At 36.8% G+C, this 17316-nt stretch overlaps 1 protein-coding gene across 3 annotated transcripts in view; it reads left to right on the forward strand.

The window, feature by feature from the left end:
* SUGCT (succinyl-CoA:glutarate-CoA transferase) overlaps positions 1 to 17316 on the forward strand; it is an 810507-nt gene that overhangs the window by 396506 nt on the left and 396685 nt on the right. For all 3 annotated transcript variants that reach the window (XM_062178190.1, XM_062178188.1, XM_062178189.1), the window contains one exon: positions 4954 to 5056. In XM_062178190.1, the coding sequence (XP_062034174.1) occupies positions 4954 to 5056 (103 nt within the window). The remainder of the gene's footprint in view (positions 1 to 4953; positions 5057 to 17316) is intronic.

Genomic DNA, 17316 nt, shown 5'->3' on the forward strand with positions numbered 1-17316 from the left:
TACTGTGGCAAACATTGCTAGGCAGATTAGTGATGCATCAGAAGGACAGTTTGTTGCAACCTGTGAAGTTCCTTTTTTTTAATTAATTAATTAATTAATTTTTTTGACAGGCAGAGTAGACAATGAGAGAGAGAGACAGCAAGGTCTTCCTTTTTCCATTGGTTCACCCCCCAATAGCTGCTGTGGCTGGTGCGCTGCGGCCAGCGCACTGCGCTGATCCAAAGCCAGGAGCCAGGTGCTTCTCCTGGGCTCCCATGTGGATGCAGAGCCCAAGGACTTGGGCCATCCTCCACTGCACTCCTGGGCCACAGCAGAGAGCTGGACTGGAAGAGGAGCGACCAGGACAGAATCCGGCACCCCGACCAGGACTAGAACTCGGTGTGCCAGCGCCGCAGGCGGAGGATTAGCCTATTGGCCGCAGCGCTGGCCTCAAGTTCTTTTATATTCTAGTCCCATTTACATCATTCCATTCTCTGTAACAGCTCTGAATATGTCAGTCCCCTGCTTAAAGACCTCTTTGAATTCCTTGTTCCTGGAAGAAGTTCTGTGTTCTTAACTTATCAGACAAGATGCGTTGCAGTCTGATTCTAACCTCTTTCTCCCATTTCATTTTTTGCTACGGGGCATAGGCTATTTCCAGTTATTTGCGAGTCAATCTTTGTACATGTTATTCTCTCTTCTTGGAAAATCCTTCTTCTGATTTTTTATGTGGAAAGTTTGGCTTATTCTTCAACACCTGGCTCAGATTTTTTCTAATTTTTGAACCCTTTCCTGCCTTTACAGTTTGAGTTCAAGTCTCCATTTGTGGTGCTTCAATTCTAAGTTGTTTCTTCATATCTTTGTCTCATCTTGTACCATTAGTCCTCTGTTCCTATAGCTGTGTTCTCCATTAGACTGTATCATCTCTGAACACAGGGACTGTCTTTTTATTGTTTTAACATCATTGGATAACAGAAAAAAAAACTTGTGAAAAGTATCAGAAATGAATATTAATGTAAAAGTATATATCGAGGTTATAAGTTGGAAATTAAGAAGCATGTTAGTGCAAAAAAGACAAAGTTTCAGTTTCCTTTTCTGTTAGCTGTCTGTGACCATATATAATGAATGCAATATGTGAAATTGTGCATTCTGAATACGTTCTGGTACACTCATTATGTATTGGAAAATGGCTCTGGCATTCTACAGTCTCAGCTTCAAATATAATCCCTGATCTTAAAAGCTGTTTGAATTTGAGCAAGTTAATTTTTCTAAACCTAACTTTTCAAATTTTTGAATGAGGTGAATACTTACCTTGTAGTGTGGTTGTGAGGATGAAATTGACAAATATATACTAAATAATTTAATTACCAACATTTAGTTATCAGCAATCTTAGAATTATTTCCAACCCCCATCTTCATAGCTGGAATCTATTATTAGTTTCTTATGTTGTATTTGGCTCTTTTGAAATTTAACTTTTTCTAAAGATAAGGGTTTGTTTTCTAAAGGTAAATTTTGATGTTTGGAAACTTAGGTTTTTAAATTTTTACTTTATTTTTCAGTTGAAAGGTAAACAGAGAGAGAGAGAGAGAGAGAGAGAGAGAGAGAGAAGGAGAGAGAAGAAAGATCTTTCATCCCCTAGTTCACTTCCTAAATGTTGGCAACAACCGGGGCTAGGTCAGGCCAAAGCTGGATCTCCCACATGGGTGGCAGGAACCCAAGTACCTGAGATGTCCCCTGTTGCATCCTAGGCTGTACATTAGCAGGAGAATGCAATCAGAAGCAGAGATAAGGCTTGAACCTTGGAACTTGGGATCCCAAGTAGTACCCTAAGTTCTTCACCAGATTTCCACTCCAGGATGTTAGAAAATTTAAACTCCATCTTATCTTTATGCAGGAGTACATCATCTACCTAAATAATGCTACCTGATAAATAATACCCATTTCTGGCATGAGGTGAATTGAACAAAGATTTAGAATTAAACATATGGGTTGATTTATGAAGTTCACAATTAAGTTTGAATTTCTTATGAGTTTCCAGAAAACTTCCTGGTAGAGGCTTAGGTTTGAGGTTTGCCAAGCTGGATCTAAGGACACTCTTTTTGTCTTATCTTCAGGATTCTGTTTTCCTGAGTGATTTAGATTAGCGCTTTCCATTTTTTTAGTAGGATTTTTGTGTTTAATAAAAACATGTGCTTACAGCTCTTTTTTTGCATAGATAAAGGAAAGGATTCCACATCAGACTGAGATCAAGAGATGAGTTTTCAGAAGAAAATGATAGATATGTCCTCTGGGAGCAGGGGAATGCAGCATGTTCCATCTCTGGCTGATTGAGTTTATGGCATTTAGGAACCTTCCACACCCACACCCTCACAAAGATACAAACAGTGGTCACAACTGCAGCTCCAGACGTTACCGCTTCCTCCTGTCTCATCTCCAAAGTGCATCCATTGTTTTCCATAACATGAAATAAATCCCTCTCCTTTGCCCAGTGGTGAAAAGCTTATATAAATACTAAAACTTCAGCTGTTCCCTTGAGTTTTCTGTTGGCTAGCCTGCAGCCATAGGTTTGTTTGGCTATTGACATGCATTTTCTGTGCAGATGTTCCAGACCACTTGGATGAGTTTAGTAGAGATCAATTCACTTGTCATGAAATTTTATCAGAATAAACATTATAACACTCTGTTTATGAAAGCTTAAATAATTGACACTCTGATTGAAAAGACTCCATGTTCAAAATATCTCCTCTATTCTTTCAGCATATATCATTCTGATGATATATGTATATACATATACCTTAGCAAGTCTTGACCCAGGAGATTATCGTACCACTCATCAAAAAGAATATATGAATGTTAAGAATTGATTAGAAGTAAACTATTTAATCTTGTATCATAGTATTCTCATGAAATAATTTCCCCCAGTATTTATAAATGAAGTATTTTGTTGCATACTAAATTAGGATAGTTAATACTACTGGGCTGAAATTAAAATATATATTGAAAAATCTTTATCCATAATTTTGAAGACAAAAGAGAAGGCATTGTATTTAAAGACAAGAATCAATGCTTGGTATATACTAAGCACTCACTAAAATGAATGAATACATGAATAGGATTTGATTCCTAATGAAATATAATACTAGGGCCGGCACTGTGGCTCAATAGGCTAATCTCCACCTTGTGGCGCCGGCACACCGGGTTCGAGTCCCGGTCGGGGCGCCAGATTCTGTCCTGGTTACCCCTCTTCCAGGCCAGCTCTCTGCTGTGGCCCGGGAGTGCAGTGGAGGATGGCCCAAGTGCTTGGGCCCTGCACCCCATGGGAGACCAGGAGAAGCACCTGGCTCCTGCCTTTGGATGAACGCGGTGTGCCGGGCGCAGCGCACCAGCCGCGGCAGCCAATGGAGGGTGAACCAAAGGCAAAGGAAGACCTTTCTCTCTCTGTCTCTCTCTCTCACTGTTCACTCTGCCTGTCAAAAAAAAAAAAAAATATATATATATATATATATATATATATATATATATATAATACTAGCTCCATTAAAAAGTTTCATTATATCTTATATAAAAATTTATGTGATTTAGGGCAGCATTTAATGTAACGGTTAAGGTGTTATTTGAGACATGTGATGGCTCAAATAATTAGGTTCCTTCTACCCATGTGGGAGACCTGCATTTATTTCCTGGCTCTCAGCTTTGGCTCTACCTGGGGACCATTTCAGGCGCTAGGGGAGTGAACCAGTGAATGGAAGCTCTGTCTCTGACTCTTGAGAAACATTATATGATTGGACATCCTTGTTCCTGAAGGAGTCTATTTCTTAGAGAATGCATTAATTCTAGTTTTCAGTTCTCTCTTTTTCTTTCTTTTTTATCTATTAAATAGAAGTTAGAGAAGTGCCCTCTACTGTTTTTAGGCTTTATTTTTTGAAAAATTGTGAAAGAAACATGTTTCTCTAATAGTTTCTATGGAGTCTGCAGATCTGAGACTAATTCTAGCTTTTTAGTGTACCAGAGAACTGTATACAAGCCCATGAATATTAAATATTTCCATAGTTCCACTAGTCCGTGTGTATTAGAGAAGCATTTTATCTTCTGGCAATTATCTTTAGAAAATACTTTAAGAATATCTTTGGTGGCCTAGATTGTTAGTTAAAGTAGTTTGCTACTTTATCAATTAACAATTCTGAAATTCTTCAAATATAAAAAGTATGATTGTTGTTTCTAAAGATCCAAGATTTTGTTTGTGTGTTCTCTGTCTTAACAGATGAGATATATAAAATATTCAGTCTCATTAATGAATTAGTTCATTAAGACCTAATAGAGAAAGTAAAGGAAATCAAATATATGTTCATGTCTGTAAAGTCAAATTTTAAATGATAGTGGGAGCAAAGCAGAGCAAAAGGAATTAAACAGATTTGAGTTTTGTTGACTGAACTGTCTTTGAAAATAAACAAGTGGCTAAGATCATGTTTAGGATAATGCATGTTAATTATGGAGGTATGTAACACTTAGCTGTCTTTTTAAAAAATCACATTAGTTTGTTTTTTTGCATTGAGGAATAATTGAGTCTATCAGTGTTTACCCTAACATGATGCATTATAGCTGAGGTCTAAAAACATTTTTTTATAATGATTTCATGCTCAAATTTTAATTATATAAATTATTAATACCATTTTCCATCTGGTCTCTCTTTCTTAGGGAATTCTCTGTCAGTGAATACATAGGGATGGAAATAGGAAGAATTGTATATCCTATGGTGCATTGGTTTAACCCTGTGATCTGAGAGGTCATTCTTATCAAGGCTGCTTGAATCATTTCATAGAGACGAAATTCTCTCTCCCCAAACCAGGAGTAAGAAAAGTCCAACAAATATATTGGTTACTCTTGGTTACTTTGAAAGAGGGCTACACAAGAAAAGAGGTTGTGTTACATTCTTTAGCATGTAAAAGAATGTATCCATTTTGGTCTTTTCCTAGGTTTGAAGAAGAAGTGACCAGCAAGTGGTTACAGCTCTTTGAAGGCAGTGGGGTCCCATATGGTCCAATCAACAACATGAAGGGTGTATTTGCAGAACCCCAGGTTTGTTTTTTGATGTTTTTAATCCACTGAGTTTAACATCATAGGAATTTGCTTTTCTTTTCTATCCAAATTTATTTCTGTAAAGGTGCATTAAGTATTGAGCTTTAGTCACAGAATGTGATTTTTCACTGTCATGTTCAAATTGCTTGTGGATTTGAAATGAATCTGCATTTAGAATTGGCTGTCTATAGTCTTACTTTTGTGTATGTTAAATCTAAAATACTTCTTCATCAGCTACTACGTGAAGTTTACAAGGTCAGGATTTTATTTTTCCTGAAAAATAGAAATACAAACAATTAAGAAGTTGGAGTCAGACTCTCAGAAATCATTCCTTGTTCAAAGAAATAAAAGAACTTTTGCAGTTATTCACAGTTATAGCCTACCTCTGATTATATGACTATCTTCAAACATACATATGAAGTCATATTAAATTCTCCAAGATAGAGACTTTATAATCTTTAATTAACATTTGTTATTTGTGAGGCATACAGTATACTTATAAAAAGATTTGTGCAGTACCTTGCTCAAGAGGCTCCTTCTTGGGACCTAGGAAGGAGGACCACTTGAAAACCTATTTCATCTGTGACATTGTCCAAAAGATTATTTTGGATAATGTCAAAATAAAATAAAAAAAAATTTTATCACTTCAGTCAGGATAACTGTAAGCAATTTACCATATCTCAGATTCATACTTTATAAGGTAGAGAAACCCCATTTTTCTGTGAAACTTTCACCATGATTAGTCACATATCTTGTCAGTTTAAAACATTTCAAATTATAATTTTTTGGCCCACTTTGTGTTCTTTATTTACTGGCAAGGTTTTTTTCTTTGAAATAAATTACTGAAAATGAAATGTTTCTTTTTGAGGGAGAGATTTATTGGAAAAAACTGATCTATCTTGTTAACATTGCTACCTATAACTTATATAAATATCTGAGAGAAAATTGAATGCATTTTATTCAATGGTTACAGTATTTACTGGAAAAAAAAGTTCACAACTCAGAATTTCCTCATGATATTTTTCTGCCAAGATTGTGATTATAGTAAGGCTTAGTTAAAATAAAACAGTGGTCAGTAAATATCTGAGATGGGGGCCCCACTTGGTGTATTCTTGTGTGAGTTCATCCGAAGGGGACTTCACTGATTCTTTGCAATGGGGCAGCAGTGAACACATCCTGAACGTAGACCAAAGAGCTGGATTCCTCTCATCATAGTTTTAAATGAAGTCGAACACCATTTTAAGCTGTTGTGTGTGGTACTTCATGTTTTCTCAATTTGAGGGCACATTTTCCTAGAGATATTTCATAAGGATTTTTCCATCAGCATTTCTGTTGCTCATCTGTGTTTTATTAGGGATAAGGGCAACAAAGCAAATAATATTTTTAAATGTCATTAGATACATTCTAACATTACCTACTTTTTAGCTGTTGATAAAGATCTTACATCCTACTGACTACTTTAAAATCATTCACTTTTGTGTAAGAGTGAATATAGGCTAGTTTAGATTTTCACACCTAATATTCCCTTGGAGTTCATTTTAGTTATTTTAATTGTTGCAACTACTTTGGATCTGCAAAAAATTTTCATTACCTATGGCACATTTCTAGTGGACACACATTTAGTCCACTTTCCAAATGGAGAAGACTGGTGTTACCTAAGCCAAGATACTGTAAAAATCTCTACATACTGCCCTCTTATCCTCTCAAATTGAGATTCTAGATGTTACAGTTCTAATATAAAAAAATACTTAACCATACAGTGATAGTTATTGACAGTTGTACCCTGATATCAACAGTACTGTTAGTGTTAGTCACCTTCATATATATTGCATTCTTTGAAATTTAAATAAAACTATATTATATACATACATACAATTTATCTGGATTATTAGAAAGAGAGTAATATAATACCCTTTCATTTTTATAATAAGAAAGGTGACTATGGAAATTCTAAGTAGGACTGTTCTACACAAGAGATAAGGGTACCATCTTCTCCTTATACTTAGAAATGTTTGTCTCTCTTAGAAAGAATTCTATAAATTTTGAATTTTGGAAGGATGATAGAATGCAAAAAAATAAATCTAAAAAATTTTATGCAAAGTACATTATTAAAAACTCCTTAAGATGACATCTAAATGCATTTTATTCAATGGTTACAGTATTTACTGTAACTGACTACTTAGAAAATTTGTTTATTCAATGAACCTTAAGTTATTTTTTGAAATACAGTATATATTCCAAGAAATGTGTGTTAGTATACAGATAAGCGAGTTTTTTGTCCTCTGATCACACTCATACCAACATCCAAATTAAGAACAAAATATTACTAGTACCCCAACTATGCTCTAAGTACTGCAGATGTAGTATATATGTAGTATTCTCTGCCTTTCCGGGAAATACATTCAAAATTACATTGTACCTGCTTAAATAGTAGGTACAAAATAAATATTTATTGATGTGTGAATCAGCAAATGAATGAACTGCTTAACTCAGGGAAGTGTAGATTTTCCAAGTGATCAGGTGGCTTCTCTGTATCCCTGACCGGCTGATGGCTCTATTCCTAGGGTTGTTTGGAAAGCATCTGGTGATATCAAGAGATTGAGGATTAAATTGGTGGGCAGTTTTATAAACGTTCTAGGATTTTGTTTTCTTAGCTGTAAAATGGTCCAAAAAAATCTTATCTGTTTTACTGAAAGTATGAACTAAGATGTTTATCAAGGGAGCAACACTGACATTACTGTAAAGTCAATGCTCAAGGTATGGCAATAGCTCTGGTTACCGTTGTGCCCTTATATGGTTATAGTCTTGATCCACATATCTTCTTTTACCTACTGCAGCTTAGTAAATAGAGACAAATCCAGTGTAGCTGTGAGGATGGAGATCATTAACATAAAATATTCCTCATTTATTATTGGTGAAAAATCCTTTAATTTTTATATTCCATAGAAGATTTTGTAATTATAATTTCCATTTGAGGTGTACTCCCTTGTATTCCCTCTGATGAGCTGCAGAGTTACTTGGCCGTGGGTGCAAGGAACTGGTCACTTGTGTTCAGATATGGGAATGCATTGCTGGCGCAGTGGCTCTTCTCTCCATATGTGCTGTGCCAGCACAGCTGCTCATTCAAGTGAAAATTGCTTTGGGTGAAGTACAAGGCCTGGAACATGGGGCAGGAAGGAAGGCTTTGATGAAGTGAAAAGGGGTATGTCTAACTGGAAAAAGAAAAAAAAAAAAAAAAAAAAAAAGGACTGACAGCCTCAAGGATCAGGAGAGAATTTTGTGTGCCTACTTGCCAAATAGATCATTTACCTTGCATTTGTGGTTTGAAAGTCTTGATTGGGAACAAAACTATACTTGATGGTAGAAACTGTTTGTAACCTAACAATTTCATTATAGTCTCATGTTCTAAGGAAACCTGATTTTTTTTACTCAACTGAAACAACAGATGATGCATTTTTTTTGGATAGATGGGAGACTGTCTACCTTTTATCCTCTGATCATCTGCTACAGACCTTTGCACAGTTAAAATGATCTTACAGGCATCCACTGTTAAGTCAATCAAGAATACTGTGGGGCTTTTAGTCTACATTTACTGATAGTTCAGAGAAGTTTTGATCCAAAATCCTTAAAGTGTTAGTTTTATTATTTCTCTCTCTTTCTCAGTGACAAATTATCTGTGGAAAGTACTGTGCATTACAAAAGTATAGTGTAGATTATGGGCATATAGATTTTAATAGCTAGTCAGTTTTCCAAGTGCTTTCTTAAAATATCTTCTTTTAATCAGACCAAGATTGTGCAATACATTAAAGGAATTCTTAAAAAGTTTCAAAAACTTACTAGATGACCTCAGTATGGTCCTATTTAACATACCCTTGGGAACATGTGCGTGAAATACATTGTGGTTTGAGGGTTTCCAACTCAAACAAACTTAAAAGAAAATGCAACCTTTTAATAGAAACTATTCAAATTCCTGCAAAAATAGGTATGGATCACACCAGCAAGAGAGCTTAAAAGCATAATTTTCTATACTATCAAAAGAGAATATACAATCATGCTTTTAGATTTCACTTAAGACTGTGTATTTAGTTATTCTAGTGTATTGCCACCTTTGAACTGCTCACTTAAAAAATACGAATGATTGGAGCCTCTGATTAATGTTTTTCTTTGTCCTTGATGCCATGACCTGAGGGTACAGAAGAGAGGCAAAGGGTGACACAGAACCCATGTTATTTAACCAAGTCTTCACATTTATACCACACAAGTTGAATATATCTGGTGTAAGGCATCACTCTGAAGCATCACTTCTGAGAACTATTGGGAGGGAAATATCAGAATTATTGAAATATCACAGCTGGCCGTGATTTTAACTGGTGCCAAACACCTGCAGGCTCTAAAAGGATACCAAAACAAAACCCCACCCTGTGGCGGTAAGCCATCCCTTAAGAACTCTTCCTTAACTTTGCATCACCATCAAAATTAATTTAACATTTTCTACAGAAACTTTATTCTTCCTGTCCCAGAAGGCCATTACAACTCCTTTAGCAAATCATTCATATGGGATAAATATGTCATAGAAAAGGGGTGAAGTATTGAAATATTTGATAGCTGACAATTATCTTTTGTTTTCATCTCATTACTTGTGGAAGCCTGTGAAGTTGGAGGTTTTATTAATCTCTAGGCAAGCTCATATTCTCTAAGTGATTTCGTTTTAGCATATTTTGGAAAAATATCTGAGCATCTAGGGGAAAAGAGCCTTCAATATTCATAGTAAGCATCAGAATCACGCCAAAATGCAGAGCTGTCTTTCAAGAATTTAGTTAACTTTTTTCATTAGTTAACTTTTTTCTGAAATGCCCTCAAAGGGTTATGCAGGTCAAGCAAAATTATGCTCTTGTCTCTAATATGGTGGCCTCTGCAAGGGAAAAAATTATTAAACATCTGAAGTAAAATAGTATATCTGGAAATAATTTTTAGAAGGTGAGAGAGATAAAAATATATTTTGCATGTAAGTATGAGTATATATGACACATTTTAGACGAAGAACAAATTAAGATATATTTGTGTGTATTTGCTTTATTTTCAAATTTTTGAAGTTATAGTAGATTTAAGAGTTTATGACTAAATGAAACAAAGTGTTCAAGGCTTCAATTTTATATTAAAATATGAAGTATAAGGCAATAATATCCAATTTTATTTTGTTGACTTGAGAATTTTAATGCAAAAAATGTTTAAGAGGAAACCTATTGAAACATTAAATAAAAAGTAAGCACTTCATATAACACTACTGGAATTCTATATTCAGTTCAAATATCTAAAATATTTGGATGCATTTGAATTAACACCAATTCCTTTGAATGGCCATGCTTATATGTACTTAGATATCCTAGTAGAATACATGGGACATTGCTCAACTGGTATTTTCATTAAAAGGCATATATAGAGGAAAAAGGCATAATAGAGGAAAAGGAGACCATAATCACTTCTTCATTCAGTAAACAGTCACTGATGACCTTCTCTCTCTATATATAGTCTTGTGTTAAATATCTGATGGAAGAGGGTGAATCAAGGAGGCAAAACTATCTAACACCCAAGGAGGTTGCAGTCTAGTTTAGGCAGAAAGTGTTCACATAGAGTAGTCATGTGTAAATGACCAGAGTATTTAAATTAAAAATTATTTGAGAGACAGAAAGATATAAAGAGAACTCCCATCTGCTGGTTCATTCCCCAAATGCCTGCAATGGCCAAGAGCTGGGAACTCAATCCAGGTCTCCCAGGTAGGTGGCAGGAACCCAGTTATTTGAGCTATCGCTGCTACCTCTCAGTTTCTTCAATGGCAAAAAGTTGTGAGGAGCTCGAGCTAAGAATCAGCCCCAGGCACCCGAACAACTAATCTAAATACTTGCTTCCATCATGAATACTTTTTTTTTTTTTTAATTTTTTATTTTTGACAGGCAGAGTGGACAGTAGAGGGAGACAGAGAGAAAGGTCTTCCTTTTTTTTTGCCGTTGGTTCACCCTCCAATGGCCGCCGTGGTAGGCGTGCTGCGGCCGGCGCATGGTGCTGATCCGATGGCAGGAGCCAGGTGCTTCTCCTGGTCTCCCATGGGGTGCAGGTCCCAAGCACTTGGGCCATCCTCCACTGCACTCCCTGGCCACAGCAGAGAGCTGGCTTGGAAGAGGGGCAACTGGGACAGGATCGGTGCCCTTACCAGGACTAGAACCCTGTGTGCCGGCGCCGCAAGGTGGAGGATTAGCCTACTGAGCTGCGGCGCCGGCCCCCATCATGAATACTTTTAATAGCAAGACCTAATAGATATAAAGCACTGTGAGATTTTAATATTTAATGATTTAGCTAAAGTTTAAAAATCTTAAAAATCTTAGTTACAGAATGTCTCTTTCTGATATGTTTTATTCTGATATTTTAAAAAGAAATTTATTTATTTATTTATTTATTTATTTTTTATTTGACAGAGTTAGAGAGAGAGAGACAGAGACAGAGAGAAAGGTCTTCCTTCCATTGGTTCACCCTCTAAGTGGCTGCTGCGGCAGGGTCTATGCAGATCCGAAGCCAGGAGCCAGGTGCTTCCTCCTGGACTCCCACGTGGGTGCAGGGGCCCAAGCACTTGGGCCATCCTCCACTGCCTTCCTGGGCCACAGCAGAGAGCTGGACTGGAAGGGGAGAAACCGAGACTAGAACCCGGCGCCCATATGGGATGCCGGCTCTGCAGGGGGAGGATTAACCAAGTGAGCCATGGCACTGGCCTAAAAGAAATTTATTGATACAGCTGTGGCTCACTTGGCTAATCTTCCCCCTGCAGTGCCGGCATCACATATGGGCGCCAGGTTCTAGTCTTGGTTTCTCCCCTTCCAGTCCAGCTCTCTGCTGTGGCCCGGGAAGGCAGTGGAGGATGGCACAAGTGCTTGGGCCCCTGCACCCACGTGGGAGTCCAGGAGGAAGCACCTGGCTCCTGGCTTCGGATTGGCGTAGCTCTGGCTGGAGCGGCCATTTGGGGGGTGAACCAACGGAATGAAGACCTTTCTCTCTGTTTCTCTCTCTCACTAACTATCTGTCAAATAAATAAATAAAAAGAAATTTATTGATACAATAGATTCTCAGGGTCACAACAACTGCATGATAATCACAATTCTCAATTCTCATGTTATATCTTAATCATGAAACTTATCAAAGAATTCTTTGTCCATTTGGAAGTCTACTGTGATTAATTTTCAATATTACTTCTCAGCAATTAAGAAGATAATGGAAGATTTTGATGCTTTTGTCAGTTTTGAATTATTTGTGGCCTCAGGATTCAAAACTCTTTTGGTATCTCATAATTATTTTCCTCCCCTTCCCTTCTGTCTCTTCTCCTCTGTCTCCATTTTTCTGTATGTTTGTTTGTTTGTTTGTTTGTGTGTTTTTTGGTATCAGGAGATATATATGAAGCTTATTCACCAAGTTCCATTTGTAACATATTTTGTGAACATTTAAAAAATCAGAGTAAAGACTCATATTTATTAACTTTTACCAAAATTTGAACTTTCAAGTTAATAGCATAATATATATTAAATAGGGAAAAGTGAAAATCAAGAAAGGCATCTTGAGACCAAAATGAAATATAATCAGTATCAGCTAATTTTAGAACAGTTTAATACAGTGCTACCCACTGGAAATATTAATGCAAGCAATATATGTAACTTTAAATTATCTCATGACCAACTTAAGAAATAACAAAATTAAATTTCATAATACATTTTATTTAACATAATAAAACCAAAGTATTTATTCAAGTGTAATTAATATTTAAAAAGAAAATTGACGCATTAAAATTTAAACTCTTTTGAAATGTGTTTCATTTTAAGTATCTTAGTATAGATTGGCTGCATTTCAAGTATTGACTAATCAGTGCCTGCAGTGTTAGCAGCATCTAGCTATCCAGTGATAAAAATATCCATACTGTTCTATATGATACCATAATGGTACATGTTATACATTTGGAAAAACTCACAGAAAGCTAAGAGTGAACCATTATGTAAAGTATGGATTTGGATCGACAATAATATAACATTTATGGATTCATCCATTGTAACAAACATACCACACTATGTTCATAGTAGGGGAGGCCTTGTAGGGAAGGAGTGAAGAATGGGTTTTATGGGACTTCCGTGGTCTACTGTATCGTAAGTCTAAAGCTATTCTAAAAAATAAAGTCTATATTTAACAGTTGGGAGCTACTTTTTACCCAAAGCTTTTCAACTATTAGTTACTCTTGTACCCTACCCAGTTAGCTACATACATTAATTTTAGACTTAATGTCTTAGAATTTCATCTTTTCAATGTCTCATGGGAAATACATAATAACAATGAATTACTATTTCATCCCATTTTGTTTTTACAGTCACCTAAATAAGTATTGACTTTTATATAAATGCGTTTCAACTTTTTTAACTTCAAAGGAAAAATTTTTGATTAAACAAGTGATTTCTATAGTAACAACATGAATGTGTGTAGTGAATTATCAAACATTTTTTCTGATACAAATATTTTAGGGCTTTTAGGCTTACTGTTTTTGAGGAAACTGAGAAAAAGAAAAAAAACCCAAGGCCTACTGGCAAAAAATTAACATTTGTTGATAGCCAAAAAAGGCTTGAATATATGTTGAGACTTAGCCTTTCATGGCTGAGAAGACCAGAGAATGTAAAGGCATTAATTATACAATCTGAAAGCATATGGACTTTGATTGAATTATTTGAGATATTCACAGTCATTGTCATTATTGGTATTTTTGGACTTACATCTGTCATTTTGCTTTTTGTTTCTTAATTCCTCTGTTCATTGACTTCTTTTGCATTGAGTATATATTTTCTAATACTACATTTTATTTTAAAATGATTTTAAATGATATTTTTGAGTTATTTTCTTACTCATTTTTCTAAGGCTTACATCTTTTTTAAAAAAATAAGATTTTATTTATTTTTTTATTTGAGAGGTAGAGTTACAGACAGTGAGAGGGAGAGACAAAGAGAAAGGTCTCCCTTCCATTGGCTAACTCCCAAAATGGCTGTAACAGCTAAGCTGCGCCTATCCAAAGCCAAGAGCCAGGTGCTTCTTCCTGGTCTCCCACATGGTTGCAGAGGCCCAAGGACTTGGGCCATCTTCTACTGCTTTCCCTGACCATAGCAGAGAGCTAGATTGGAAGTGGAGCAGACGGGACTAGAACTGGCACCCATATAGGATGCTGGCGCTGCAGGCAAAGGATTAACCTACTGTGCCACGGGGCCTGCCCCTGGCTTACATCTTTTTTTAAAAAATAATTATTTATTTATTTAGAACTCAGAGTTACCTAGAGAGAGAGGAAGAGAGAGAATCAGAGATGGGTCTTCCATTTTCTGATTCACTCCCCAAATGGCTGCAACAGCTGGGGCTGTGCCAGGCTGAACCACGGGTATGGAACTCCATCCAGATCTCCCATATGGTTGTCAGAGACACAACTACTTGGGCTATCTTTTTCTGCTTTCTCAGGTGCATTAGCAGGAGATTAATTGGAAGTAGAGTAGCCAGGACTTGAACCAAACTCACATGGGATGTCAGTGTGGCTGATAGTGGTTTTTTTTGTTTTTGTTTTTTTGGACAGGCAGAGTTAGACAGTAAGAGAGAGAGAGACAGAGAGAAAGGTCTTCCTTTCTGTTGGTTCACCCCCCAAATAGCAACCATGGCCGGCGCGCTGCGCTGATCCAAAGCCAGGAGCCAGGTGCTCCTCCTGGTCTCCCATGCAGGTGCAGGGCCCAAGCACTTGTGCCATCCTCCACTGCCTTCCCAGGCCACAGCAGAGAGCTGGACTGGAAGAGGAGCAACTGGCACAGAATCCAGCGCCCCAACCGGGACTAGAACCTGGGGTGCCGGCGCTGCAGGTGGAGGATTAGACAGGTGAGCCGCGGCACTGGCCAGCTGATAGTGTTTTAACCCTCTGAGTCACAATGCTTGCCCCTTAAGGCTTGCATCTTTTTTTTTTCTTTTCAAGATTTTATTTATTTAGTTGAGAGGTTGAGTCACAGGCAGTGAGAGGAAGAGACAGAGAGGAAGGTCTTTCCTCTGCTGGTTCATTCCCCAAATGGCCACAATGGCTTGAGTGGCCCCAGGGGCATCTTTCAGGTCTCCCACACGGGTGCAGGGGCCCAAGCACTTGGGCCATCTTGTACTGCTTTCCCAGGGCATGCCAGAGAGCTGGATTGGAAGTGGAACAGCTGGGACTAGAACTGGCACCCATATGGGATGCCGGCGCGGCAGGCAGAGGATTAACCTAGTGTGGCATGGCACCAGCCCCAAGGCTTGCATCTTAATTGACCAGGACTGACTTGTTTTTACTAATTGAGTTTCTATTTTTTTTAAAAAGATGTATTTATTTATTTGAAAGTCAGAGTTACATAAAGATAGGAGAGGCAGAGAGAGAGAGAGAGAGGTCTTCCATCTGATGGTTCACTCCCCAATTGGCCGCAACAGCTGGGGCTGTGCCAATATGAAGCCAGGAGCCAGGAGCTTCTTCCAGGTCTCCCAAATGGGTGCAGGGACCCAAGGACTTGGGCCATCTTCTACTGCTTTCCCAAGCCACAGAAGAAAGCTGGATAGGAAGTGGAGCAGCCCAGACTCGAACCAGTGCCCATAGGGATGCTGGTGCTTCAGGCCAGGGCATTAACCCACTGTGCCATAGCACTGCCCCCACTAATTCAGTTTCAACAAATTGTGGAAATTTACTCTTATATAGCTATATATATATATAAACATATGTATATATATATATATAAAACACATATATTTATGTACATATTGAGTTCATGTATGTTAAAACTCAGCAATATACTGTAATATTTTTTCATTTAATATTACATGTTATACAATGTTGTTTTTTACAGAAAGTGATGAAAGAAATGAGAGCATGTGTGTATTTATAAAATTTGTTTTATATTAATCATATTTACCTAGCTTTTTCTCTTAATTTCTTGTGTGATTTTTTTTATCTTATGGCTTTTCCTTATTCAAATACAATTTTCTGCTCTTGCTCTAAATGCTGTTCAACTCTTGTGAAACATTTCATTTCTATTTGTTACAGGCCCAACATTATACTTATTTACTTATTATTTATTGTAACTTAAAAAAATTATTTAAAAGGCAGAGAAAGAGAGGAAGAAAGAGATACCATCCACTAGTTTGTGCCATTAATGACTGAAACACCTGGGGCTAGGCAAAAGAAAACCAGGACCTAGAAATTTAATCTAGGTTTCTTGAAGTGTAGGGACCCATATACTTGAGTTATCACCTGCTGCCTCCTGGATTGTTCATTATTACAAAGCTGGAATCAGGAGCTGAGTCAGCACTCAAACCCAGGCAGGCTGGTATGTGATGTGGTTGTCCTAAGTGTTGTCCTAACTGCTGCATCAATTGCCTACCTATTCAATTACTTTTAAAATCAGATGAAATTTAAGAAAAAAAGGTACAAGTAAACTATGTTCCATAATTGCATATATTATTACTTTTACTGGAACTACTATTTTGTATGAATGCAAACTGCTATATATATAACTTTCAACCTCAATTAAGTTTCTATGAGATTCATTTAATGTAAGTATACAAGCAATGATTTATCTCAGTTTTTGTTTATCTGTGATTATCTTTAGTTTTCTTCAATTCTGAAAGATTTTTGCTGGATATTAACTTGTGTTTTTACTTTAGCCATTTAAATTTTTTGTTCCACTGCCTTCTATCTTCCATTGTATCTCAAGAAAAATTATGTGATAATCTTATTTGGTTTTCTTGAATATGTTGTATTTGTGTTAACTTTTTTCCTTTCAGAATTTCCTCTTTGTCTTGAACATTTTGAATATTTAATCTCTCTCTCTCTTTCTCTGTTTCTCTCTGTCTCTCTCTCTTTGTGTGTGTGTGTGTGTGTATTTGTGATTCCTTAACAATTACTCTTTCTCAGTTCAGTGAGGTTCTTGGATGTGTAGATTTAATGTTTTTATTAAATTGGAAAATCTGTAACGTTTCTGGTCATCACTTCTTTATATTTATCTGTTTAGTTTTTCTTCTGGTACTCCAATTATCTATATGTTGGTGTGCTTTATCATGTGATATATTTATTTTTACTAAAAATTTTTTAAAGATTTATTCATTTACTTGAAAGGCATTGGGGAGGGAGAGAGAAGGGGGGAGGGAGGGAGGGAGAGAGAGAGAGAGACAGATAAACTATATTTCATTCACTGATTCAC

This window comes from Lepus europaeus, chromosome 20 (genome assembly GCF_033115175.1).
Source record: "Lepus europaeus isolate LE1 chromosome 20, mLepTim1.pri, whole genome shotgun sequence".
Taxonomy (NCBI): domain Eukaryota; kingdom Metazoa; phylum Chordata; class Mammalia; order Lagomorpha; family Leporidae; genus Lepus; species Lepus europaeus.